General features: G+C 46.2%; 1 protein-coding gene across 7 annotated transcripts in view; it reads left to right on the forward strand.

The window, feature by feature from the left end:
- Positions 1-25,408, forward strand: part of CAMK2B (calcium/calmodulin dependent protein kinase II beta) — an 858,678-nt gene that overhangs the window by 735,776 nt on the left and 97,494 nt on the right. For 4 of the 7 annotated variants that reach the window (XM_029604231.1, XM_029604227.1, XM_029604228.1 and 1 more), the window contains exons 13-16: positions 5,295-5,335; positions 5,898-5,969; positions 16,124-16,168; positions 20,971-21,019. In XM_029604231.1, coding sequence (XP_029460091.1) covers positions 5,295-5,335; positions 5,898-5,969; positions 16,124-16,168; positions 20,971-21,019 — 207 coding nt within the window. The remainder of the gene's footprint in view (positions 1-5,294; positions 5,336-5,897; positions 5,970-16,123; positions 16,169-20,970; positions 21,020-25,408) is intronic. The other 3 variants (XM_029604232.1, XM_029604230.1, XM_029604229.1) reach the window with 1 other exon arrangement.

Consider the following 25,408-nt stretch of genomic DNA (forward strand, 5'->3'; position numbering starts at 1 on the left):
TCTAGTAGGGAAAGTTCTCAGGAGAATCGAACTCCACCGGGGTCCGGTGATTCTCGTCGCTCCCGAGTGGCTGCGACGGCCGTGGTTCACAGATCTCATCAATCTAGCGGTGGACGGGCCCCTACGCCTCAGTCATCTCCCTCGTCTCCTCTGGCAGGGGCCTGTATTTTTCGACCAGGCTGATCGCTTCTGTCTAGCGGCCTGGCTTTTGAACGGCGTCGCCTGAGCGCAAAGGTTATAGGGAGGAGGTCATTTCCACCCTGCTGCGAGCCCGGAAGCAGTCGACTTCTCTGGCCTATGTGCGCATCTGGAAGGTCTTTGAGTCCGCATGTACGGAGGCGGGCGTCCCGGCGCGCTCCGCCTCGATTCCTTTGGTTCTTTCTTTCTTTCAGAAGGGTCTCTCTAAGGGTCTCTCCTTCAGTTCCTTATGCGTTCAAGTCTCTGCGCTTGGCTCTCTCCTGGGTCGGGTGGATGGTCATGCCTTGGCTGCTCACCCGGACGTCATTCGTTTCCTGAGGGGCGTCAGACACCTCCGCCCTCCCTCTCGGGCCACGTGTCCATCTTGGAGTCTCAACCTCGTCCTTCGTGCTCTCTGTGCGGCTCCCTTTGAGCCTCTTCGCCACACTACGCTCAAGGATCTTACTCTTAAGACTGTCTTTCTAGTCTCTATCTCCTCTGCTCGTCGTATTTCCGAGCTTCAGGCACTGTCCTGTCGGGAGCCCTTCTTGCGTTTTTCTGATTCCGGGGTCTCTCTCAGGATGGTTCCTTCCTTCTTGCCTAAGGTTGCCTCCGCTTTTCACGTCAACCAGTCGGTGGAACTCCCCACGTTCTCTCCAGAGGAGATTGCGGGTACGGCTGGGGGCGACCTCCGTCGACTGGATGTCAAGCGAGTCTTGCTTCGTTATCTTCAAGTCACCAATGACTTTCGCATTTCGGACCATCTCTTCGTCCTTTGGAGTGGTCCCAACCGGGGTAAACAGGCTTCTAAGACCACGATTGCGCGGTGGTTGAAGGAAGCCATTTCCTCGGCATATCTTTGTCAGGGTCGTCCACTTCCTGAGGGTCTGAAAGCCCATTCTCTGCGTTCTCAGGCTACTTCTTGGGCGGAGAGTCAGTCTGTCTCTCCGCAGGAGATTTGCAGGGCTGCCACTTGGACATCTCTGCATACTTTTGCTCGGCACTACCGTCTGGATGTACACGCTCCAGTGTTCGGTTCCTTTGGGCGGCACGTGCTTCGAGCGGGACTGTCTCGGTCCCACCCAGTTTAGGGAAGCTTTGTTACATCCCACTGTCTGGACTGATCCGGGTACGTACAGGAAAGGAAAATTAGTTCTTACCTGTTAATTTTCGTTCCTGTAGTACCACGGATCAGTCCAGACGCCCTTCCCTGTCTGTCTTCTGTTCTCGCGAAACTTGTTTTCTTGCAGGTCTGCAGATTTCATATTTTCCTTGATGCAAGATTACTGAGCATTTACACCGGAAGCCTTGGTGGTTATTTTATACCAAGTTTATGCAAGAGCGTATAGGTTTACTATACTTCTACATTAATCTATGGTTGCTCCGTTGAGCTTTTGGTTACTTGCTTGATCCTATTCTTGGTTTTATTGTTTCCTGCTTTGACATTCGTTATACTGAAGGGTGAGAGGATAGGCTCTGTCCTGATATAGGGCATCCTGCAAGTTTTAGTCTGTCTCCACCTGCTGGAAAGGAGGCTCCACCCACTGTCTGGACTGATCCGTGGTACTACAGGAACGAAAATTAACAGGTAAGAACTAATTTTCCTTTACTCTCCAGTTTTAATTTTTATCAGAGCCATTGTTTAGGCGCTTTTGTCCTTAAGTTTAATGCTGTGTAGTTATTACCTTTTTTGCACATTTTACAGACTTTCTGACAATCTCTATGGTATGAGATCACAATCATACATATTCAAGAGATATCACACACAGGTAAAATCATACATTTTTTGTACACACCTATACCACATTATTATGTCTCAATCAGTTTTCCATTTTATATGTTACCATTTGATATGTGCATATGATTTTTTAATTGATTTAAGTATGTCCTGTATTGTCAAGTTATATTTGATATTTGTGTATTGTAGCCCCTGAGGCAGCCCCATTGTGGGGGCGAAACTCGGCCTGAATCGGGCTTTATATTGGATGAACAAGTCTCCATGATAAAGATTCTAAACGGACATTTCTTGGCATTTAATCTTTATTAGGCCAGGAATCCATCCACACTCCTGGATTAGATTGTGCAATGGAAACTCTGGGCCAGGAACCCTTGGATAGTTGGGAAACCACTCCTGATGGCACAAAAATCTATCTTGGCACAGAGTTAATGTCTCTATCCCTCAGGGCTCTTTGTGATGCCAGATGGGTGTCCTCCCTTGGATGTAGATCTTTTACTCACAGCAGATTAATCTTCAGGTGGGGATCCCTGGTGGTAGGAATTCTTGCAGACTGCAGTTCTTTCCAGTCCCCTTGATAAACAGGAAAGGAGCAGAAAAACACTTCCTCCCAGGTGTTGGGAAAACAAATCTTCTTCCCCAACTTAAATAACTGAAGGAATCCGCTGCAACAGGTCACCTCCTTTGTTCGACAGATCTTCCCTAAACACTGGCCATCTTCAGCCCAGGGTTCCCCATCCCCTGGGCTTCAGAAAGGCCCAGGCCTTCAGCTGGGCTCCTCTAAATGAATGTTCAAAATCCCCAAATTAGTCCCAGAGCAGCCACTCTGTACCTCCTGTGGAGAGTATAGCAGTAAAGCCCCTTTGACCTATCCTGGAGGGGTCTTGGATGGTTTCTGAGGCTCCAGGTAGGACCAAAATCCAATTTAGGAAAATACAACCTCTCACTCTCAACTTAGACTGCACCCAGAGCCTATTGCAGAGCTGTGCTGTAAAACCTCAGGACCAAGGATATCCATTAGAGCTCTGCCAGTGGAAGGGCTGTCCATGAATGGTTACTCACCTAATTATTTCCCTAATTGCATTAGACTGTTGCAAAACCTATTAGTAACCCCGAACGTGGTCTGGCCATTACTGGCTATATAGCTAGACATGGCTTAATGGGGAAGAGTCAAACATGATTTTACCAAATAGAGGTGAGCCATTTGATATACTGTATTTGGATTTTCAGAAAGCATTTGACAAAGTGCCCCATGAGAGATGCCTCAGAAAATGTAAAAAGTCATTGTTCTATTGTGGATTGGTAATTGGTTAAAAGACAGGAAACAGGGTACAACTAAATGGACAGTTTTCTAAATAGAGAAAGAACATTTGTGGAGTACCATAGGGATCTGTAGTGGGACTTGTGTTGTTTACCATATTCATAAGGAACAATGAGTGAGATGATCACATTTTCAGATGACACAAAATTATTCAAAGTTGTAAAAAAGCAGTAGATTGTGAGGCACTGCAGAAGGACCTTGTAAGAATATGAGATTGAGCATTTGAGTGGCAGATGAAATTTAATATGGAAAAGTACAAATCGATGCACATAGGGAAAAATATCCCAAATTTATGTGTACAGTACTGGGTTTCATATTAGGAGTCATTACTCAGGAATAGGACCTTGGAATCCTTGTGGACAATAGATTGACTCTTCAGCTCATTGTGTAGTGGTGGTCAAAAGAATAGATAGAATGTTAGAAATATTCTGAAAAAGAATGGAGAATAAAACATAAAATAGTGCCACTGTATCAATACTCCTTGATTTAAGGCTGTTCAGCCTGGAAAAAAGATAACTGAAAGGGGAAATAATAGAAATTTATAAAATCACAAGTGGGGTGGAACAGGAATATACCATTCAAATAATACTAAAACAACACATAAAACTACATGAAACTAACAACAACAGATTTAAAACATCATAGAACATACTTTTTCATTTAACACATTTATTTATTTAGTGTAAAGATTTATATGCCCCCACTATCTAGAATTCTGAGCAGCTCCAATAAGACATACATAATGATTAAAATTTACAGTATGCATAATTACCACAACAAACGACATACATAATAAAACTAATAATAAAATAAATCATAATCAAAGGCAACTAGTTTAACTAGTTTACTGCTAAAGTAAACTAGTTAAAAAATGTCAATTTGAACAAGTGCATTTTAAGTTGTTTCTTGAAAATCTTAAACCATTCCTGCTTGCGTAACATTAGTGGTAATTTGTTCCACAACTCTGCTTCTGCAACAGATAGTAATTTATCTCGAGAATCTGCAAGTCTTATGGCTTTATGGTTAGGAATATATAATATTGACCTTCAGATCTTACGTTTCTAACATGCCAATGAATTTTTAACAAAGTATTGAAACAGAGAGGAGCATCATGGCTTAGAGCATTGTGAATCAGAGCCAAGATCTTATATTGAATTCTTTATTCAGTCGGTAGCCAGTGCAGTGACTTTAAAACCAGAGAGAAGTGATCGAACCTTGAAGTACCGGTGAAGGCATAATCAAGCAGTGGAATCTGTTGGCAGAGGATACAGTCAAGGCAACTAGCATAGCAAGGTTTAAAAGAGGTTTGGACAAGTTCTTGAAGGAGAAGTCCATAAAACATTATTAGCCAGGTAGACTAAAGAAAACCATTGCTATCCCTGGGAGTGAATAAATAGATCTACTTTTTGGAATCTGCTGAGTACTTGAGATCCAGACTGACTACTGTCAGAGACAAGATGAAGGGCTTAAATGTCATTGTTCTGACCCAGCATGACATTTCTTATCTTCTTGTTAGGCTTTATCTGATTAGGAACTGCATAGCCCTGTTTTCTGTCATATGCAGTGGGTGTGTATACACTTCAGCTTCTGGGTCATCTATGTGCAGCAGGCCCTGTGGGGAGTGGGCAGGAGGACATACACATACACCCTTTCCTTTGCAGTCCTGCCCTCCTTATTTTTCTTTCAGTTGTGATGGTGTTTTGCCTTGAACATTCACTGTCAAAAGTATATGGTCATATTTTATAATGTAAGTATGGAGGAGTATATTAAATGCCTCCCACTTTTAAGTTCAACTTGTTCCTTGAATTCCAAAATTGCAGCACCCTCCTCTCCTGATTTCAGCTTTTCAAGATGCACATTCCCCCCACACTCCCTCCCTGTCATCGTATCAACATAGGTCATGAACCAGGCTTCCCATAGCTTCTCAGCATTGAAGATATATGACTTCGCCACTTGCTGTGGAGACTACTGTGTCCAACTGCAGCTGTCATCAATATGAAGGGACAGGAATTTAAATATTTTATCTTGTTTTGTTTCCTCTTTTTTCCTTTCAAAATGTAGCAGCTAAGAGTTTACTGAACAAGAAAGCTGATGGAGGAAAGGTAAGACAACACTTTGATGCTTCCCTACTTCCTATGTCCACTGTACCGTCAAAGATTGGTGTATACTGTAATTGGTGGGTAAAGTGTGGGAAGTTTGTAGAAGGTTGACTGATAATAATTTTTCAGCTAAACTAATGAAGTAACTTTGGAAGTGTCTTGGCTTTTGGTAGGATTGACTTCAAGTGTCAGGGCCCAGGTGTTGCATTTGCATGTTGCAGATCTCAGGCATTTAGAAGCAGAAAGTATACAATTCATTGGGTTTAAATACCACTTGGAGCAGAAAGCTACAGTAATGGCACTGCTGGATGATCACTTGACGTGACAAGGATAAGCCCGGCCTAGAATAGAAGATGAGCTACTGAGAAATTGCTACCTGAAGGTACAGGGAGGGGTTGAGACAAAGAGGGGGTGTATTTGTATCAGCACCTTGGCCAGAGGATGAAGGAGGCGAGAGGAGGGCAGTCAACTCTTTGTAAGGAATTTTTAGGCAGTTGCTCTTTACATCTTTCTTACTGATTTTCTTTGTATTTTCTCATTTTTTCTCTTCATTTCTTCTTCATAGCCTCAGACAAACAGCACCAAAAACAGTGCCGGAGTGACGAGTCCAAAGGGAAACCTCCCACCAGCAGCACTGGTATTTACCTATTTCTGTCGCTTGCTCTACTCAAGGGGGAGGATGCTTGGAAAGCAGGATGAATTGGATCACCAATGGTGCTTCTCCTGGCTTTGGTGGAGGAGATCCTAGAGAGCTGGGTTGGGGAAGATGTGCAGAGTATAGAGGGATGTTCATCTGGATCTGGTTTGCCTGTGATTCACAGCCTCGGGTGGTAAAGTTATTTAAGAGGATGGCATGCCCCAGCCATTGGCTTGACCAGATAGTGATCCCTTTCCAATTATAATACCACATTCTAAGTGCAGAGAGGGACCTTAGGGCATAACAACCAAGGATGTTCAACGCTTCAGTAATAGAAGCCACAGTTGATTACCTGTCAGCTATGGGATCTTGGGGCAGTTCTCCCATTGCTTTGTTTTATTAATTCCAAACATAATGCCTTTTGATAATGTACTCCCAATTTATAAGAACAACAAGTCTTCCAGTGCCTGAAAACATTGGACATGGAGTTAAAAAGCTTTCAGGCCTCCCATCATCACATTAGCAAGGATTGCACAGAAGGACCAGATGGTTCTAATATTCAATAATGATGGGGGGGGGGGGGGGGGGCCTGCCCTGTTTTTATGCTTTTCCTGCTACTCTTGCAATGTCCTTTTGTACTAGTAATCCTGATCTTGTAGAAAGATGGTTAACTGGCTCACAGTTACCAACCTAAGTAAAGATCAATTAAGGGGCATTTTTTTTTTACACTTGGACAATAATGTTATAGAAAAGGCAAGTTCAAAAACATAGACATATATTGCTAAATTAAATAAAATAAATTTTCATACTCTTGTGCAGTGGTTAAGAAATGTAAGGAATTTTCACACACAAATTAAGCAGCTAAGTGGAGTTAGACAGCTAAAAGTGTGGGTGGTTGTGAAGAATGGTCTTTAAATTGGATGCATATACCAGATTTTCAATGTGTTAAATGTCTAAATCCCCAGCGATGACTGTATCACGTATTCAGACATCTAACAAATTGTTTTATTTGTACATCCAGTCCAATATTTAAATGAAGTTATAGACATGTTACCTCATGAAAATCTGCTCTTTTTCTGTATCCCTAAAATCAGTCACCTGCTTAGGTACAGAAATGCTTATCTTTGAAGAGTTACCACACTGTATCTCATAATCTATATACCAGTATTAATCTGAAATTGAAGACATGACCTCTGACTCCTACTGAAAGTGGAGAAGGCCAAAACAGTAACACAATTTAAGAAAGTCTGGGATAAGCACAGAGGCTTCTTAGATGTAAAGATGTGAGGGTAAATCCTAAGAGCAGGCTCTGTGATTTTGTATCAGAAATGGACAGCCCACATGGGCCTTGTAGCCCTGCCATCATTTTTTGAATTTCTGTGACAAAGCAATGTGAGAAGGATGTAATCTATAGGCCCAATAGCCATCTGAGATGAGTAACAACAATCAGTGTGAGATAGGAGCTATGCAGGGAACATAAGGACAGATTCTGCAATAGTGAGCTGACACCAGGGCCATCAGGTGTGAGACAGGGACTGTGCAGGTAACACAGGGACAGAATTTGAGACCAGGGTCATCAGATAGGGACCTTGCACTCAGTATTTTCAGTATATCTGAATTCTGACTTTTTTAGGCATTGTTTACAGTATGTGGATGTGGAATATTTTAAGTGCCCAATGTGTTGTTTTTCTGCTGTGCATGTGCAGAAACGTATATCAATAGAAAGTTACGCACAAGTTTAGCAGGTGCACACAGAAAGACACACTTGCACATACCAGCCCATGGAGAACCCCTCTCTCTCCCACACACATATTCAGTGTGAAAAATGCCTTTGGAAAATTTCATGGAATACACATTTTCAGTCATTTTTTTCCCTTCCAATTTTTTTTTAATTATAGCATGAAAGTGATTGATTTTCAAAAAATTGGTCTTATTTTTTTTAAATGTAAGGGGAGGTCTTCCTATAATTTTGACTTAAGAGAATCCTTCAGAATTTGGACAGATGAAAAATTTGGGGGCTGTAAAAGTGAAAAATCTAATTGAAGCCCTCTATTTAGGTGTCATATGAATTAAAGTGTCAACCATTAATTGAAAGGCTGGGACATGAGGTTTAATAGTAGAAAGGGACTGTACAGGTAACAGAGCAAAAGGTGACAATACTTCAGGACAGTAATCTGGTGGCTTAGTCAGTAAGAATGGCTCATAAAGATGGTCCTGACAGCCCTGTTTCTAATAATCACCCAAATGCATACTGGCATTTTTAGTCCTGGTTTAAAAATACCTGGACTACAAGTTCCAGAATGCAGCGTACCATCACATACCACACCTAGCCTCACTGACTGCTGCATTGTCAGCACCTAGCCCTCCTTAGATGAGCTGCTGTGGGGGCCATAAGTGGCCTCACTTTGTAACAGTATATTGAGACCTAAGGTGACATGGGTAGCAACTTGCGCTCATTTGCATGCTAATGTGTGTCCCAAAATGTTCTTTGTACTCACACAGCTGTCACTGTTCACTAGGACAGTTATATTTTTAATCTGATGGGCAGACTCAGCCATTTGTGGATTGCTACACTCGTATGTATATTTCTCACAGGACAAGCAGGATGGTTGTCCTCACAAATGGGTGACATCGAGGATGGAGCCCACCACGGAAAACTTCTGTCAAAGTTTAAACAGAACTTTGACTGGCCCCTACTGGGCATGCCCAGCAAGGCACTGACCCTGCAGCCAGCAGGGGTCTCCCTTCAGTCTTCTTTTTTCCGCGCAGCAGTTGCCACGCGGTGAAAGGAGCTCTCTTACCACGTTCCTGACAGGAATTCGGTTTTTTTTCTTTCCGAAGAAAATTTGCCCCTCAGGGGTCTCCCTTCGACAAATTTTTGTCACCTCCGCGAAAGCCGGTAAGTTTTTTGCCGATTTTCATCGACTGCCGTCGATTTTGGCCCTAGAGGCCTGTTGGCACTTACCAATCCCGCGGCTAAATTTGGCCCTAGGCCATGGCGACGGGGGTTCCGTCGTTGTCCGGATTGCACCCGGACTATGTCAATCACAGATCCCCATCGGGTCTGTGTTCTATGTTTGGGAAGTGAGCATGATGTCCTGACTTGCACTAAATGTGCCCTAATGACACCTAAGGGTCGTAAAGCCAGGATGGAGAAGATGGGGCTCCTCTTCCATGCACCCACCCCAACGCCATCGATAGCATCGACGTCATCGGAACCGGCACCGTCGAAGTTGCACCACCATCGTCAACCCTCCGGTGACCGTCCTCCACCGATGACTTCTCGGCCGTCGACTCCTGTCCCCTCCCCGGATGGGCGAGGAGATCGGAAGGATAAGCATCGCCATCGACGGCACAAGTCTCGGCCCGTCGAGGATCCACAACCATCGACCTCTGAACAGGCCGAGCCACCGACGAAAAAGCCTCGGTCAGACCTGGCACCGTCCACGTCTCGTTCGCAGGCACCGAGGAAACCCTCACCCTCCCGGGGTGCGGGGGCCGTGATCCCACCGGTTACGGTGGTACTTCCGGCCCTGCCTCAGCCTCCCTCTCCCGTCGAGCCGGGTATGGTTACCCCTGGTCTCCGGGCAGAACTGGACCGGCTGGTCCAGGAGGCCATCGAGAATGCGATGCGAAGATTCCAGCCTCCACCGGCACCGCCTCCGGCACCGATTCCGGCACCGCCTCAGGCACCGACCTCAGCACCGACTCTGCCACCGAGGAGGGAACCGACCACCGAGCCTCTAGTGGAAGCGTTGGCACCGATACTAAATCGTATGGAGGCACTCATGCGCGCCCTTCCATCGGTGATTCCAGTAGCACCGACTACACCATCATCTCCGGAAGGACATTCATCGACAGGAGAAACACCGTTCCGGATTCCCCCGTCCGGTGTCGTTCCATCGGTGCCTTCACATACCTTTCCACCGATTTATCCTTCGGCTCCATCGATTCCAAGATCGGCACCGATTCCATCGTACCCCCGAAGCCCTCGATGCCGTTCACAGTTCCGCTTGCAGCACCGATTCCATCGATGCCTTTGGATCCTCTACCAGGTCCTTCAGGACTGCAAGCCCTACATGATCCTTATGATACCTGGGGTGATGATACATCTTCAGATACAGATTTACCATCCCCACCATCTCCTACAGAGAGTAGAAAACGATCTCCTCCTGAAGATCTCTCCTTTATAAATTTTGTAAAGGAGATGTCAGAAATTGTGCCTTTTCAGCTGCAATCTGAGACCGATGACAGGCACCAAATGATGGAGCTGCTCCAATTTCTGGATGCCCCAAAAATCATCGCTTCCATCCCCATTCACCAGGTATTTCTGGATCTTTTAAAGAAAAACTGGGAATCACCTTCATCTGTGTCACCAGTTAATAAAAAAGCTGACTCAACATACCTCGTTCAGTCAGCACCAGGATTTCAGAAGTCTCAACTGGATCATCGCTCTGTTGTAGTTGAGTCTGCGCAAAAGAAGGCCAAGCGCCTAAAACCACACTCTTCCACTCCCCCTATCAAGGACAACAAATTCCTTGATAGTGTGGGCAGGAAAGTGTATCATGGGGCTATGTTGATATCTCGCATAGCTTCATACCAACTTTATATGACTCAATACAACAGAGCTATCCTTAAACAGATGCAGGACTATGCTGACACATTACCGGACCAATACCAGCCACAGCTTCAAGCCCTCCTTCACAAAGGATTTGAAGCTGGGAAGCACGAGATCAGAACGGCCTACGATATCTTCGATGCTTCCACGAAAGTCTCAGCTACTGCCATCTCAGCCAGACGTTGGGCTTGGTTAAAATCATCCAACCTTCGCCCAGAGGTCCAGGATCGTCTAGCCGATTTACCCTGCTTGGGGGACAATCTGTTCGGAGAACAGATTCAACAGATTGTGGCGGAATTGAAGGATCACCACGAGACGTTGAAACAACTTTCGTCTGTTCCATCTGAGGTATCCTCCAAACCACCACCTAAGAAGGACTCTAAAAAGTCATTCTTTCGGCCACGTCGTTATTACCCTCCGTCGACTAGGCCTCGTCCGGCTCGATCCTCCACCAGACCTCAGCTACGCCAACCTCGGAAACAAAGACCTGCTGTAGCCCCACCTCCCGGGCCTGCGGCAGGCCTTTGACTTCCCGATACGGAGCACATGCCATATCCCACTCCCCCACATCCCTGTAGGGGGTCGTCTGTGCCACTTTTTGCAGCATTGGATACGGATTACCTCAGACCAGTGGGTGCTGGCAATTATCGCACAGGGTTACCACCTCAATTTCATAACTCTTCCGACAGGACTCCCCGCCTCTTCAAGCATGGAGTCTATCCAGCCACTTGACTCAATTACAACAGGAAGTATCCCTTCTTTTGCAATCAAATGCTATAGAACCTGTCCCTCCCTCTCAACGAGGCAAGGGATTTTACTCCAGGTACTTCCTAATTCCAAAAAAGTCAGGAGGGCTACGTCCAATTTTGGACCTTCGGGCCCTCAACAAGTACCTTCAAAAAGAAAAGTTCAAGATGGTAACCCTGGGCACGTTACTCCCTCTGCTGCAAAGAGGGGATTGGCTATGCTCCCTCGACCTCAAGGAAGCTTATACCCATATTGCGATAACACAATCCCATCGCAAATATCTGCGGTTTCTAGTAGGCCGCGACCATTATCAATACCGAGTACTACCTTTCGGTCTGGCATCTGCTCCACGAGTCTTCACCAAATGCCTCGTAGTTGTAGCAGCATTCCTCAGGAAGGAAGGTGTCCACGTATACCCCTATCTGGACGATTGGCTAATCAGGGCCTCCACCCCTCAGATTGCCCGGTCCTCCCTACAATTGACAATCAACACACTCCTTTCCTTAGGGTTTCTTGTCAATTACGAGAAATCTTGCTTCGTCCCATCTCAAACCTTATCTTTCATTGGGGCAGACTTGGACACCTTACAGGCAAAGGCCTACCTTCCGCTTCAACGGGTCCAAACTCTCATGTCCCTAGCTCACCAGCTCCAGTCTCAAGATACGGCCACGGCTCGCCAGTTCCTCATTCTCCTAGGACACATGGCATCCTCGGTTCAAGTCACTCCCATGACCCGACTAGCCATGAGAGTAACACAATGGACTCTACGACACCAATGGATTCAAGCTTTTCAGCCTCTGTCCTCCATAGTCACAGTCACACAAGCGCTGCGCCTATCCTTAACCTGGTGGACGACTCAGGTCAACCTCCTTCAGGGCTTACCCTTTCTTCCACCGGATCCGCAAGTAATCCTAACCACCGACGCTTCTCACATCGGTTGGGGAGCCCATGTGGACAACTTTCAAACCCAAGGGTTATGGTCCAACGAGGAAGCCGAACACCAGATCAATTTCCTGGAACTTCGAGCAATCCGCTATGCGCTCCGCACTTTCAAAGATCATCTCTTTCATCAGATAATCTTAATCCAGACGGACAACCAAGTGGCCATGTGGTACATAAACAAGCAGGGAGGCACAGGCTCCTTCCTTCTGTGTCAGGAAGCTGCGCAGATCTGGGCGGAAGCCCTCTCCCACTCCATGTACCTCAGGGCCACTTACCTGCCGGGAGTAGACAATGTATTGGCAGACCAGCTGAGCCGTGTCTTCCAACCACACGAGTGGTCACTCGATCCTCTGGTAGCGACCTCTCTGTTTCACAAGTGGGGTTCTCCCCGCATAGACCTCTTTGCGTCCCCTCAGAACCACAAAGTGGACGATTACTGCTCTCTCATTCGGAGCCAGCACTCTCGGCCGAGGGATGCATTCTCCCTCAAGTGGACAACCGGTCTGCTCTACGCATTCCCTCCACTTCCTCTTGTGTCAAAGACTCTCGTGAAGCTACGCCAGGACGGAGGAACCATGATCCTGATAGCACCTTACTGGCCACGCCAAGTATGGTTTCCAATACTCCAGGATCTCTCCATCCGCAGGCACATTCCTCTGGGAAAGGACCCGCATCTGCTCACTCAAAACGACGGATGCCTCCTCCATCCCAACCTCCAATCCTTGTCCCTGACGGCATGGATGTTGAAAGGTTAGTCCTTCAGCCTTTCAACCTTTCAGATTCCGTTTCTCGAGTCCTGATAGCTTCACGAAAGCCTTCCACAAGAAAGTCTTACTCATACAAATGGAAAAGGTACACATCATGGTGCACTTCTCAGTCCCTTGATCCCCTTTCCTGTCCAATCTCCAAATTCTTGGACTATTTATGGCATCTCTCTGAATCAGGTCTTAAAACCTCTTCCATTAGGATGCATGTCAGTGCGGTAGCCGCCTTCCATAAAGGTGTACAGGGTGTCCCTATTTCAGTACAACCCCTAGTAACACGTTTTCTTAAAGGCTTGCTCCATCTGAAGCCACCCTTACGGCCTCCGGCCCCATCCTGGGACCTTAATCTGGTTCTTGGTCGTCTAATGAAACCTCCTTTCGAACCTCTGCACTCCTGTGAGTTAAAGTATCTCACATGGAAAGTGTTATTCCTTTTGGCTATCACTTCAGCTCGCAGGGTTAGTGAATTACAGGCCCTAGTTACCTATCCGCCTTACACTAAGCTCCTGCAGGACCGGGCGGTACTCCGCACTCACCCTAAATTTTTACCTAAGGTAGTTTCTGAGTTTCATATTAATCAATCCATCATACTACCTATCTTTTTTCCCAGGCCCCACTCCAACTCTGGAGAATAGACCCTGCATACCCTAGACTGTAAACGGGCTCTAGCCTTTTACCTAGACCGTACAGTTTCTCACAGGAAGAGCACTCAATTATTCGTCTCTTTCCATCCTAACAAGTTAGGACAACCTGTGGGTAAGCAGGCTCTTTCCTCCTGGTTGGCGGACTGCATTGCTTTCTGCTATGAGCAAGCGGGCATCCCTTTTCAAGACCGTGTCAAAGCACACTCTGTGAGGGCCATGGCTACGTCAGTGGCACACCTTCGATCGGTGCCGCTTCCTGACATCTGCAAGGCTGCAACCTGGAGTTCTCTCCATACCTTTGCAGCCCACTATTGTTTGGACAAAGCTGGAAGACAGGACTCCATCTTCGGCCAATCTGTCTTGCGTAACCTTTTTCCAACGTGATGTACCAACACCCTTCCACCTTCCCGGTAGGGTGCGGATGCCCTTTACCAAATTCCACCCCAGTTGTAGTGCCTGTTGCACGTCGTTGGGTGCATTTGGTGCAAGTCAGGACATCCTCAGCTCGGTACTCACCCATTTGTGAGGACAACCATCCTGCTTGTCCTGTGAGAAAGCAAATGTTGCTTACCTGATGTAACAGGTGTTCTCACAGGACAGCAGGATGTTAGTCCTCACGAAACCCGCTCGCCACCCCGCGGTGTTGGGTTTGTTTTGTTTTTACTTTCTAGGCACTGCCTGTAGCTTTGAACATCAGACTGAAGGGAGACCCCTGCTGGCTGCAGGGTCAGTGCCTTGCTGGGCATGCCCAGTAGGGGCCAGTCAAAGTTCTGTTTAAACTTTGACAGAAGTTTTCCGTGGTGGGCTCCATCCTCGATGTCACCCATTTGTGAGGACTAACATCCTGCTGTCCTGTGAGAACACCTGTTACATCAGGTAAGCAACATTTGCTTTCTGATCTGCAGCAGTACACATACCAAATTGGAAATGTCATTATTATGAAGTGGCTGGAGGTTCTATTTGGATGAAATTTGTTTACAAGTGGAAACAGCACGATTCGTTTTGTTGCTTCACAGTTAGCAGACACCGTAAAATCCTGCCTGAGCACATTTATACTTTGTGAAGCTTCAGGTCCTGGATTTCTGGGTATCTGTCCTGACACAATCAGGTTTCTCTCTTTTCAGGAAATAATGGAGGTGGATTTTATCTGGTCCACCTTCAAGTTTTCTGAAAATCCCAAAATGGATTTTCTTTTGGCTCCACTTGGAGATTTTGCAGATTTCCTTTCAATTTCACCCAGATCTGCCAGAAAAGAGTTTGACACATTTCTCCAGCAGATCTGGGTATAATCTGAAATTTCTGTCAAATGGAAACCAGGGACAAAACTGCTGGGTTTGAGTTTTACTGCAAATTGCTCACTTGTCTCCAATCAGGACCAGCCATTATGCCCTTCATATGGAGCTGTCTACAAAATTTGGATTAACAAATTCTAATATATCACTATTTATACATAACATGATGTATTTTGTGCCCAAAATAACAATGGAACCAAAGGCCTAGGAGGTTTGCTTCTCTTTTGGGGTTCACATCAGCTATCTTGCTATCAGAGTCCCACCTCTGCAAAGGATCTTTCCCCATTTCCCACCCTCCAGGTCTTCATTCCTTGACTGCCATGTCATCCCATCCATTCCCACAAATTCCATAGCCATGGCTGACACTGAGCTCGGAGTGCAGCAAGGGAAGGGGGATGTTCTGAAACAGGTTGCCCTTCCCAAACCCCCTGTCTCTGAGGGCACACTTGAAGCAGTGTGATATATTACATGGGAGTGGGACAAGCAGTATCAAGTTAACAGTCCAGTCATTACTAAATGTGTAGAGGGGTATCTGTTAGAAGGATCACCTACTTACTGGAGTCAACCCAAAGAGGGTGATCTAGTTCTGGGTTTCCCCCCATTGAATGCAGAGAGATATAGTACTACTTTTCTTAGGGATAGCAGAACCAAAAATGAACCCTGCTCCTGTGATGGGAAAAGATTTGTGTGAAAACTTTCTTTTCCTGTGCCATCAGTGTTTTTTCTCCAAAGGTTTCCCATCTATCCAGTGGGTATTGTGGAAAATATTTTGATCTCAGTCATATCAACCCAATTCCAGGTTTCCACTGCTGGTTTTCTCTTTCATGGTTTAATCTTTTGCTATCTACCTCTCTCTGGTTTTTTTTTAATCATTTGCCTTTTGCCAAACTAATTACTTTTTGCCTTTTTCCCTCCATTTCCGTCTCCCTCCTGTTCTTTTCTGGATCTCTGTCTCTTCGTTTTTCTTTCTTTCTTCCCTGTCTTTTTCATTCTATTCATCTCTGTCACCTTATCCCATTCTTTCTCAATTTTTGGTCCTTTGGTCTTACCCTCTCTCTCTCCTTCTTCCCTCTGTCACTCTACTTTCCATTCTTCTGTCCTTCTTTATTCGTTGTCTCTCTCCTTCTCTTACTTTCTCCCTCTCCAGGAGCCACAAACCACCGTTATCCATAACCCTGTGGATGGGATTAAGGTATTTCCTGTCTCTCTTTCCTTTTCACTCTGGGGAAAAATCAACTTTATTTTAAACCTTTTAAATCTACAATCTTGGAGAATTTTCACTTTCCTTTACTTATGTTTTGTTTTTTTTGCCTTGTTTTATTTTTCACACCCACTGTACAACTTCACCTCCCTGAGTCCAGCTATATTGTCGCACTCGCTCATGTCTCAGTCTTGCCACCCCTGTGACCATGCAGGGTACTAGTCCAGTCCTGAGCTTTTTATCCACCCATTCCCGGTGTTGTCTCAGCATGATACTAAGGATGGGAGTTTGAAAAATGCGGCTGGATCAAAATCTCTTGAAGGCATGGCATGAAGTTGGCAATACTGCATTCAAACTTGTTCACGCACATCTGATGCTCACTCACTCACACCCAAACCCATTCACTTACACCTGGGACTTACTAGCCTTACTCAGAAGTTCATAGTTTCCTGTATCTTCCTTTTGAAAAGGGCTCTGCTGTGAGATGGTGATTTGTTATAAGTGAATTCCATGAGTATACTGTATAAAATAGATATATAAAAAATGTGTCAAATTAATGTTGCATTTTACATCAGAGACTAGGAGAGTGTGATAGCCAATTTGGCCACATGATTGGCTGAATGATCTACAGTGCTTCTTAGTATGGCACAGATGTAGCAAAGAATGTGAATCATGTTGTTACCAAGATTTGTCTGTGTGTGTGTCTTTAAGATATTAATTATAAAAATGTTGACAGCTTTAAAAAAAGATATAATTTGAAGGAACTCTGGAAATTGTTCAGATATATACTGAAGCAATGCAAAGTCTGAAAACAAAGACTGATGGTGTAGCTATATGAGTCTATGAGCACATGCTCCTTTTTTCCTTCACCAGTGGTTCCTGATGGTTATTGAGCTGGGAGAATATGTCAGCTAATCAAACAGTAAAACAATATTATTCCCACATGCAATCTCACACTCATATACCCCTTCTCAGTCAATTAGAGAAATGGTAACAACAATATACTACACCTTCCTCAACCAACCACAGAAATAGCAGCATAGTACACCGTGCTCCCTCCATGCTGTAGTCCAAGAGCTATGAATGGCCAAAGTATAGTCCTAAATAGTGCTCATTGTCTGCTCTTCCACCTCCCCTTTGTAGTGGTCTCATTTTCAGGTTCCAACCTTCTCTGCTGCAGGGCTTTCTTTTCCACCTTCTGTTTTGCTGGCATTCACAAACTGCACTTGACTTAATCTTGTCTGTGTGTATCATTAAAACTGCTGAGATCCAAGTGCAGGGTCTGAGTCATGAGCTGAAGATGGTCCCTTCTTGTCCTTTTGGCTGAGATTGCAAACCTGTACAATATTGGAGGGGGGCGATTATTTATTTATTTATTTTATTTATATTCTGCTTTTCAGGCACGTCAAAGTGGATTAAATTCAAGTACTTGAGGTATTTTCCTGTCCCCAGGAGGCTCAAAATCTACCACCCCACCACCCCAAACTGGGGACATGATGATGTATTGACCATTGCCAATGCAGGATAAACCTGCAAACCTCCACCCCCTGTTCCTCTATTTCTCAGAGCTCATTCATACCATCCTCCAACTGAATTTTCTGCATTCCGCATTTCCATCACCTCCAGAGGATTCAGGGGTCCATTTTCAGCCACTGTGTGGCTTAGCTAGTTAGTTGAATAACTTTATCTGGCTAACTAGCAGGATATATTCAGCGGCACAGTCGCTCCATTATACCCAGCTATCTTAAAGATAGCCATATAAATTTATCTTGCTATTTTTAGGACAGTTCTGTGGCTCGACCAGAGTTAGTTGGATAACTTATCTGACTAATGCTGAATATCAGCGTTAGCCGGATAACTTATATGGTCAATGCCACTCCTCCCCAGAATGCCTCCTACCCGCCCCCACAATGCTGCCCACTTATCCAGCTAAGGTTTTGCCAGATAACTAGAATTTAGCCAGATAGTGGCTGAATATGTCGGTTTTGCCATTTAGATGGATAACTTCTAAGTTATCCATCTAAATGGCTTTTGAATACCGACCTACTGGTTACTACCTTAGAAACTTATGGGGAAGTGACAGCTGACTCCTTTCTAGTTTCCCTTCCACATTTTCAGAACTGGCAAAACACTGCATCCCACAAGGAGGGCTTTCAATTAGTCAGTTGGCCTGCCTTCCTGCTGCCTCTTATGTGATATGGTATGTCACTTCACCCAGGTCAATAACATCAGAATAGTCCACTGTGCAGACTGGGGAACTCTTAATATTTTTAAAAATATGTTTCTAAAGTACTTTTGTGTATGAACAGCACATAATAAATTACCTGGTAACCACTTACCATATAAGAATGTCTCCTAGTCCTGTTCCAAACTCAACCAGTTGTGGACCCTTGGTCCGGGGGGTACTCACCGGGGAGATGTCCAGATGAATTCCCTCCCGGAAGGTGGAGCAGTAACTCAATACAGGTGCCAGGCAAGACGAAGTCCAGTTCCAGGCAAGGTCGAGGCAGGCGGCAGGCAAGGCAAGTCCAATTCCAGGCAGAGGTCAGGGCAGGCGGTAGGCAAAGCAGAGTCCGGTTCCAGGCAAAGGTCAGGGCAGGCGGCAGGCAAAGCAAAGTCCAGTTCCAGGCAAAGGTCAGGGCAGGCGGCAGGCAAAGCAGAGTCCGGTTCCAGGCAAAGGTCAGGGCAGGCAGCAGGCAAAGCAAAGTCCAATCCAGGCAGGGTCAAGGTAGGCGAAGTCAAAGCAAAACACCAACAGCACCAGGAGAACCTTGTTGCAAAGGCAGAGAGCTTTTCCCGGGGAGAGGTTTAAATCTCCCCGGGCATCTGATGTCACCTCCAGCGCCGACCCGACTTTCCCGCCTCTGCCCCTTTAAGGGGGCGGGTCCTGCCGCGCTCTCCCCGACGCTTCTTTCCAAATGTGGGGAGAGACGCGCCGCGGCCCGCATGATCCGCGGCCGCCATCAAGGGACCTGTCTGGCCTGGTAAGAGATCCCGGCCGGGAACCCCTCAGTCCGGGATCACAACATGTCCATGTTGAGGGGGAACAGAGCCTCTAGTCTTGGAGTACACTGAAAAAATGTTTGCCTGGTAACACTTATGGAGCATGAAACAGACTTAGATGTACTGTATCTGTTAGCAAAGGAGAAGGCTACCTGTTACAGTTCATGTTTGGGGAACACAAACAATTGAGCAATTCTGATATTTTAAATTGCACAAAATAAAAGTCACACTAGCAGAAAATTTTAGCTTCTTTTAAAGTTAGAAAGTTTGCTGCTTCACTTTAAAATAACAGGAAAGGAATGGAGCATTTTATGGATTTATGCCTGCCAGTTTCTGGTGTCCAAAAAATTGTGTGGTAGGAACCCTTTCCAGAAATAAGAGGTAGCCGTAAGCAAGGGGAATCCTGCCATCAGACTGGCTGCTGAAAAGCACCAGGTGTTTTTCTAATTTAGCCTAAGAGACACATTAAAAAGTGCTCTTAATGCAGTAAGAATATTTTCATGGTGTAACTGAACAGCAGGGCTAAGGCTGTGATGTATTTGGTCTTTCTGACCAGCTGCATGTAAATTCCAGGTGAAGATCAGCCAAGAGTAAAAGTGTATAAATAAAAGAATGTAGATTTGCAGTAATAGTATGTGTAAAGAACCTTAAAAGTCCTTTGCGTGTAACTGAGCTGTTGGTTTATTTGCTGTTGACTGTCCCCAAGTTGTCTATTAAGTGGAAGGAACAGTTGGAGTTTTCTAGTAATCCAGCACAGTGCTGATTCCAGTGGAAAGTGCCTTTCCTGGCAACGTTTGGGGCATATTTCTAGACATAAAGAAGCATCTCCCTGTCATTTGTCAGCAAATACCAGAGATAATTAAAAGGATTACCTGATATAGCTGCATCAGTGCTTATCAAAGACCAAAATTGCCCAAGGAGGGCTCCTGCCATCAACACCTGCAGTGAGGTCCCTGGCACTTGTCAGATATCTGTCCAAAAACTCCAGGGATGCTTCTGCAATAGTTCCAACATATGGTGGCATTGTGGTGATTTAAAACTACAGACCTGCCAAGTGACACAGGCTGAGCTTTGTAATGTTGGAGCAGTCCTAGTTTTTGAGTCCCATCTCAAGGCATGCTGTGACTTACAGTCCTGCTTTCTTGTTTGTTGACTTGGGAATGAAAGTAACAAAGGAGAAGGACTGGTTCAAAGTTACGGAAGTGATCTGAGATCTGTAAGTTGTTGCAAAATGAACATGTCATGATTATGTGCTCATAAGCATGTGGGGGTGGGGGGTCAAGAAGGGAGATATGAAGTGTTTGTGTGTAGGGTGAGATGGGACAATAGAACAAGGAGGCACATAAGAATTTTGACCAGAGGCTAGGACTCAGAGCCACAAATGCAGTGCAGCTTTATCTGGATTCTCCACAGTGGTAGGAGAGTGCACTTGTATATTTGAGTCTGACAGCTGTTGTTTTCTGTAGTGAAAGGCTGGTAGGAGGACTCCCTGTTCCCAGATCACAAGGATCAGGCCAATCTAAATCTGTCCCCAAAACTTCCTGTATCTAATATCTGGGGATGGGAGATTTGGTGCAGGATTTAAAATACTAGACTTCTTGGGACTGGGTCATCTTAACCTGGCAGTAGGGGGTTCTAAATGACATACAGTGGCCAACACTGACTTAACTATTTTCCCACATGATTTTTTTTCAGAACACACTGTCATCATTTGCCTTGTATAACATTCCTTTTGTTGCTCTTTTTTTCTCTTCCCTCCTCCTCGCTTCACTTTCTGTTCATTCCTGTAGGAATCAAGTGACAGCACCAACACCACCATCGAGGATGAAGACATGAAAGGTACAGTAGTATCACACTTAGAAATGGGCAGAGACATTCCTGTCCTCCTGACAAGACAGAAAGGAACCTGAATCTGGAGTTTGTTCATATCATTAATTTGCTTTCTCTTCCAAGTCACAGCAACCAGTTGGTATAGTTTGTGAGAGAGATGAATGGTTATCACGTGGAATCAACGAGGCAGGCACCCAGCAGAGCAAGGAGAAAATCACCCCATGTCTCTCCAGGCTGGAGAGATGTCATCCTCCATATTCTTTGTAATTAACATGGTGCTGTTTAGCCTGAAGCATCTTCATGTCACATTGGGTGTGATGATATCACTGCCATTCTTTGAGCTAGCACTGACACCATGGACTAAAGTTGCGAACCATAAGATTGTTCTTGTGTTGATGAATGACAGTGTGGAGTGAGACAAAAGACTGGATATTTTACACTTACCTATCAGACCATATTAGTAAGCTTATATAGCTCTATGTCAGAAGGACAGACTGAGCCAGTTTTGGTTTTAATCATTGCATGCAGGGAGACTGTCCTGCTCTTATCAGAGAAATCAGAACAATACCTCCATGCATGCAATGCGGTAAAACCAGGAATGGATCAGTCTGTTGCTTCTGACATGGGGCTATATAGTCACCCTAAGTCTGTGCTTTCTATAGTCTCATAAACCCAGTTTCCCAATTATGCTGGTCAATGGTAGGCCCGGTAGAAGGACGAAATTGGCCATTTTTGAAAATCAGTCTATGATGAGCCATATTACGGTGTGACCCTTTGAAGGCGACAGATCCACGATGAAATCCGTAGACAAGTGAGTCCATGGTTCTTCGGGTGCTGGTAGTGGTTGTAAAAGTCCCTAAGGTCGACTGACTGGGGGTTTTTGCTGTGCACAGATGTTACAGGATTTGACGTATGCTTTCACATCAGAGACTATGGTGGGCCACCAGAAGAACCGCTGGAGCAGTGCCAAGGTTCATGCTCATCCTGGGTGACCAGCGAATTTGGAATCATGTGCCCAGCAGAGAACTCTTTCTCGGAGTTGTCGGGGCACGATCGTCTTTCCAGCAGGAACTGGATGAGTGGCAGATAAACAAATACGGCCAGGTCTATTATGTGAGTAGGTTCTTCCGGTGTGTCCTCGGACTCGAAGGTTCATGATAAGGTATCTCCCCAGAGATTTTTTTCGGCTGGGCGATAGCGGAGTTCAAAATCGAATCTGAAGAAAAACAAGGCCCATCGGGCTTGACGGGCATTGAGGAGTTGTGCTTGACTCAAATGTTCCAGATTCTTATGATCGGTGAACACAGTAAATTTGTGTTGTGCGCCCTCTAGCCATGGGCGCCACTCTTCAAGAGCCAATTTTATGGCAAGCAGCTCACGATCCTCGATGCTGTAATTTTGCTCTGCAGATGAAAATTTGCAGGAATAAAAAGAACAGGAAACTACGGTACCAGAGGTGGTGCATTGACTCAGGTCTGCCCCAGCCCCAATGGCGGAGGCGTCAACTTCGACCAGGAACGGACGATTCGGGTCGGGATGGTGCAGACAGGACCCTTTCTGGAAGGCTTCCTTCAGACGATGGAAGGCTGCGACGGCCTCAGGAGGCCAGTTTCGCGTGTCTTGACCTTTATGAGTCAAGGCTGTCAACGGGGCAGCCAGGGTAGAATAGTGTGGGATGAAATGACAATAGTAGATGAGGAATCCCAAGAAGCGCTGGAGCACCTTGAGGCCCACCGGCTGTGGCCAATCCTGGATTCCCTTTAGTTTGGCTGGATCCATGGAGAACCCTTGCCGAGAGATTATATAACCAAGAAAAGGTAGGCTGGATTTCTCGAAGAGGCATTTGTCCAATTTTGCAAACAGATGGTTTTCACGAAGCGCTGGAGAACGGTTCGAACATCAGCGCGATGAGTGTCAAGGTCTTTGGAAAAGACGAGGATATCGTCCAGGTAAACCACGACTTTGGTGTACAGTAGATCTCTGAAGATTTCGTTCATCATTTGTTGGAATACTGCGGGCGCATTACAGAGGCCAAAAGGCATCACCAAGTATTCGTAGTGCGCGTCCCGGGTGTTAAAGGCAGTTTTCCAAATGTCATCGGGACGGATTCCTACCAGGTTATACGCCCCGCGTAAGTCCAGCTTTGTAAATATGGAGGCACCCTGGAGGCGATCAAATAATTCGGAAATTAATGGCAAGGCATATTTATCCTTACAGGTGATGGCGTTTAAGCTGCAGTAGTCAATACACGTCCTGAGTGACTCGTCTTTCTTGGTCACAAAAAAGAATCCTGCCCCGCGGGAGACATAGACGGGCGAATGAATCCCTTTGCGAGATTTTCCTGAAAATATTCTGTCATAGCCTTCGTCTCGGGCAGAGACAGAGGGTAGGTGCATCCTTGAGGAGGCATGGTTCCTGGAAGGAGATCGATTGGATAATCAAACCTTCGGAGAGGCAGTAGGAGGTCGGCCTTTTGCTTGGAGAACACGTCCTCAAAGGCTGCATATGGAGTAGGTATGTCAGAGGATGTAGTAGCCAGAGGGACCACAGGTGGCGGTATCACTTTCTGGAGACAGGACTGGTGGCAGGTGGAACCCCACTTCACCAGTTCCAACGAACCCCAGTTGAATTGGAGAGAGTGTTTCTGTAGCCAAGGGAGTCCAAAAACTATGGGATGGATGGATTTTTCCAACACTAGTAATTCGAGTTCCTCGGTATGTAAGGCTCCAGTGCAAAACTGGACAGGTTCCGTAGTCAAGGAAATTCGGCCGGGTAACGGCTCTCTGTAGATGGAAGCTATACATAGTGATGTTTCAAGCGGGCGGGTATTTATGCCCAAAAGCTGAACAAGGTCCTTGAGAATGAAATTCCCTCCTGCTCCGGAGTCTACCAGAGCAAGAACTGGAAAGGACAGGGAATCCCAGATCAGGGTAACTGGTACTGATACCTGAGAGGCCAGAGAAGTTGCACCCAAGTTCAGGCCCCCTACTGAACTCGAGCCAAGGAGTTTCCTGGACAGATAGGGCAAGTCTGAAGATGGTGGCCAGGTGCTCCGCAATACAGACACATACCGGTTTGTCTCCGCTGGAGGCACTCTTCCGGTGTCAACCGCCCATGACCCAACTGCATAGGCTCTTCCGTCTTGACCACCCTAGTATCACTGCTGAGAGCAGGGTTGGAAAAAGGTGGTGAACGGGAATGAACCTGCGAAGGCTTCTTGGGCATCTGACTCTCCCGGTGGTACTATTGAAGACGATGGTCAATTCAGCCTGCCAAGTCTATAAGTTACTCCAGAGAGGAAGGGAGTTCCCGTGCAGCCAGGTCATCTTTCAGCTGCGGGGAGAGTCCATCCAGGTAGATAGCTCGGAGGCAGTCTTCATGCCAAGCGAGCTCAGTAGCCAAAGTCCAAAACTCAATGGTATAATCGAAAAGACTTCTTTGACCTTGACAGAGATGTAGTAAGCTGGTGCTTGACATGGCATGTCATCCAGGATCATCGAAGGTCTGTCTGAATACAGCCACAAACTGAGCCAGTTCTTTCAACAAGGAATCCGAGCATTCCCACAGGGGGGAAGCCCAGGCCAGCGCCTTTCCTACAAGGCGGAATAAGATGAAGGTGACTTTTGTCAACTCGTCATGGAAGACGGAAGGCTGCAGAGCAAATTGCATATAACATTGGTTAATAAACCCTCTGCAGAGTCTGGAGTGTGAGGGCGCTGGAAGTGCCAACAAGGCTCGAGGCATCGATGGAGGTGGCTGTGGATGAGGAGGAGCCGGAAGAGAACCTGGATTATTAGTAAGGGCCTCAAGCCGGGCATGAAGACGATCCATGGAGGAGGCCAGTGCCTCAAGAAACTGCTGCTGTTCTTGTACCTTGGAAGCCAGGCCTGGGATGGCCTGGAGGGCACTCGGCTCCACCGAGTCCATGGCCTTTGCAACCTGTTGCGTCGGAGGTGGATCCTTGGGCCGAGATGGGGGTTGACGCAACCCGTGAGGACCTACGGCTCCCCACCATCGGCAGGTGGAGAGGGCTGAAGGTAGAGGCCGCTGGAGCTTCACCTATACCAGCCCTCATTCCCCGCGGGTTGAGCCTTTGAATGCCAGGGCCTGCAGGACTTAGGTGGGCCTCGAGGTTGGTTTGCGAGAGAAGTTGGTTCAGCCCAGAGACAGCAGTCGATAGGTGGCGTAGTCCTACCCTGAACTGGGTACGGTACTGGAACTCGGGCGCCAATGGAACGGAGAGTAGCTGGAGGTGCTCGAGCAGAGATAGGTCGAAGGGAATAGGCTAGGAGAGGCGTCAATGACAGGCTTGGATCAGGGCCGGCGGCAAGCAGAGGTCGTGGCAAGCAATGTAGAATTCTGAACGCGGAGAAGTCTATAGCATACTCAGTCAAGGTG

Source organism: Rhinatrema bivittatum, chromosome 5 (genome assembly GCF_901001135.1).
Source record: "Rhinatrema bivittatum chromosome 5, aRhiBiv1.1, whole genome shotgun sequence".
NCBI lineage: Eukaryota > Metazoa > Chordata > Amphibia > Gymnophiona > Rhinatrematidae > Rhinatrema > Rhinatrema bivittatum.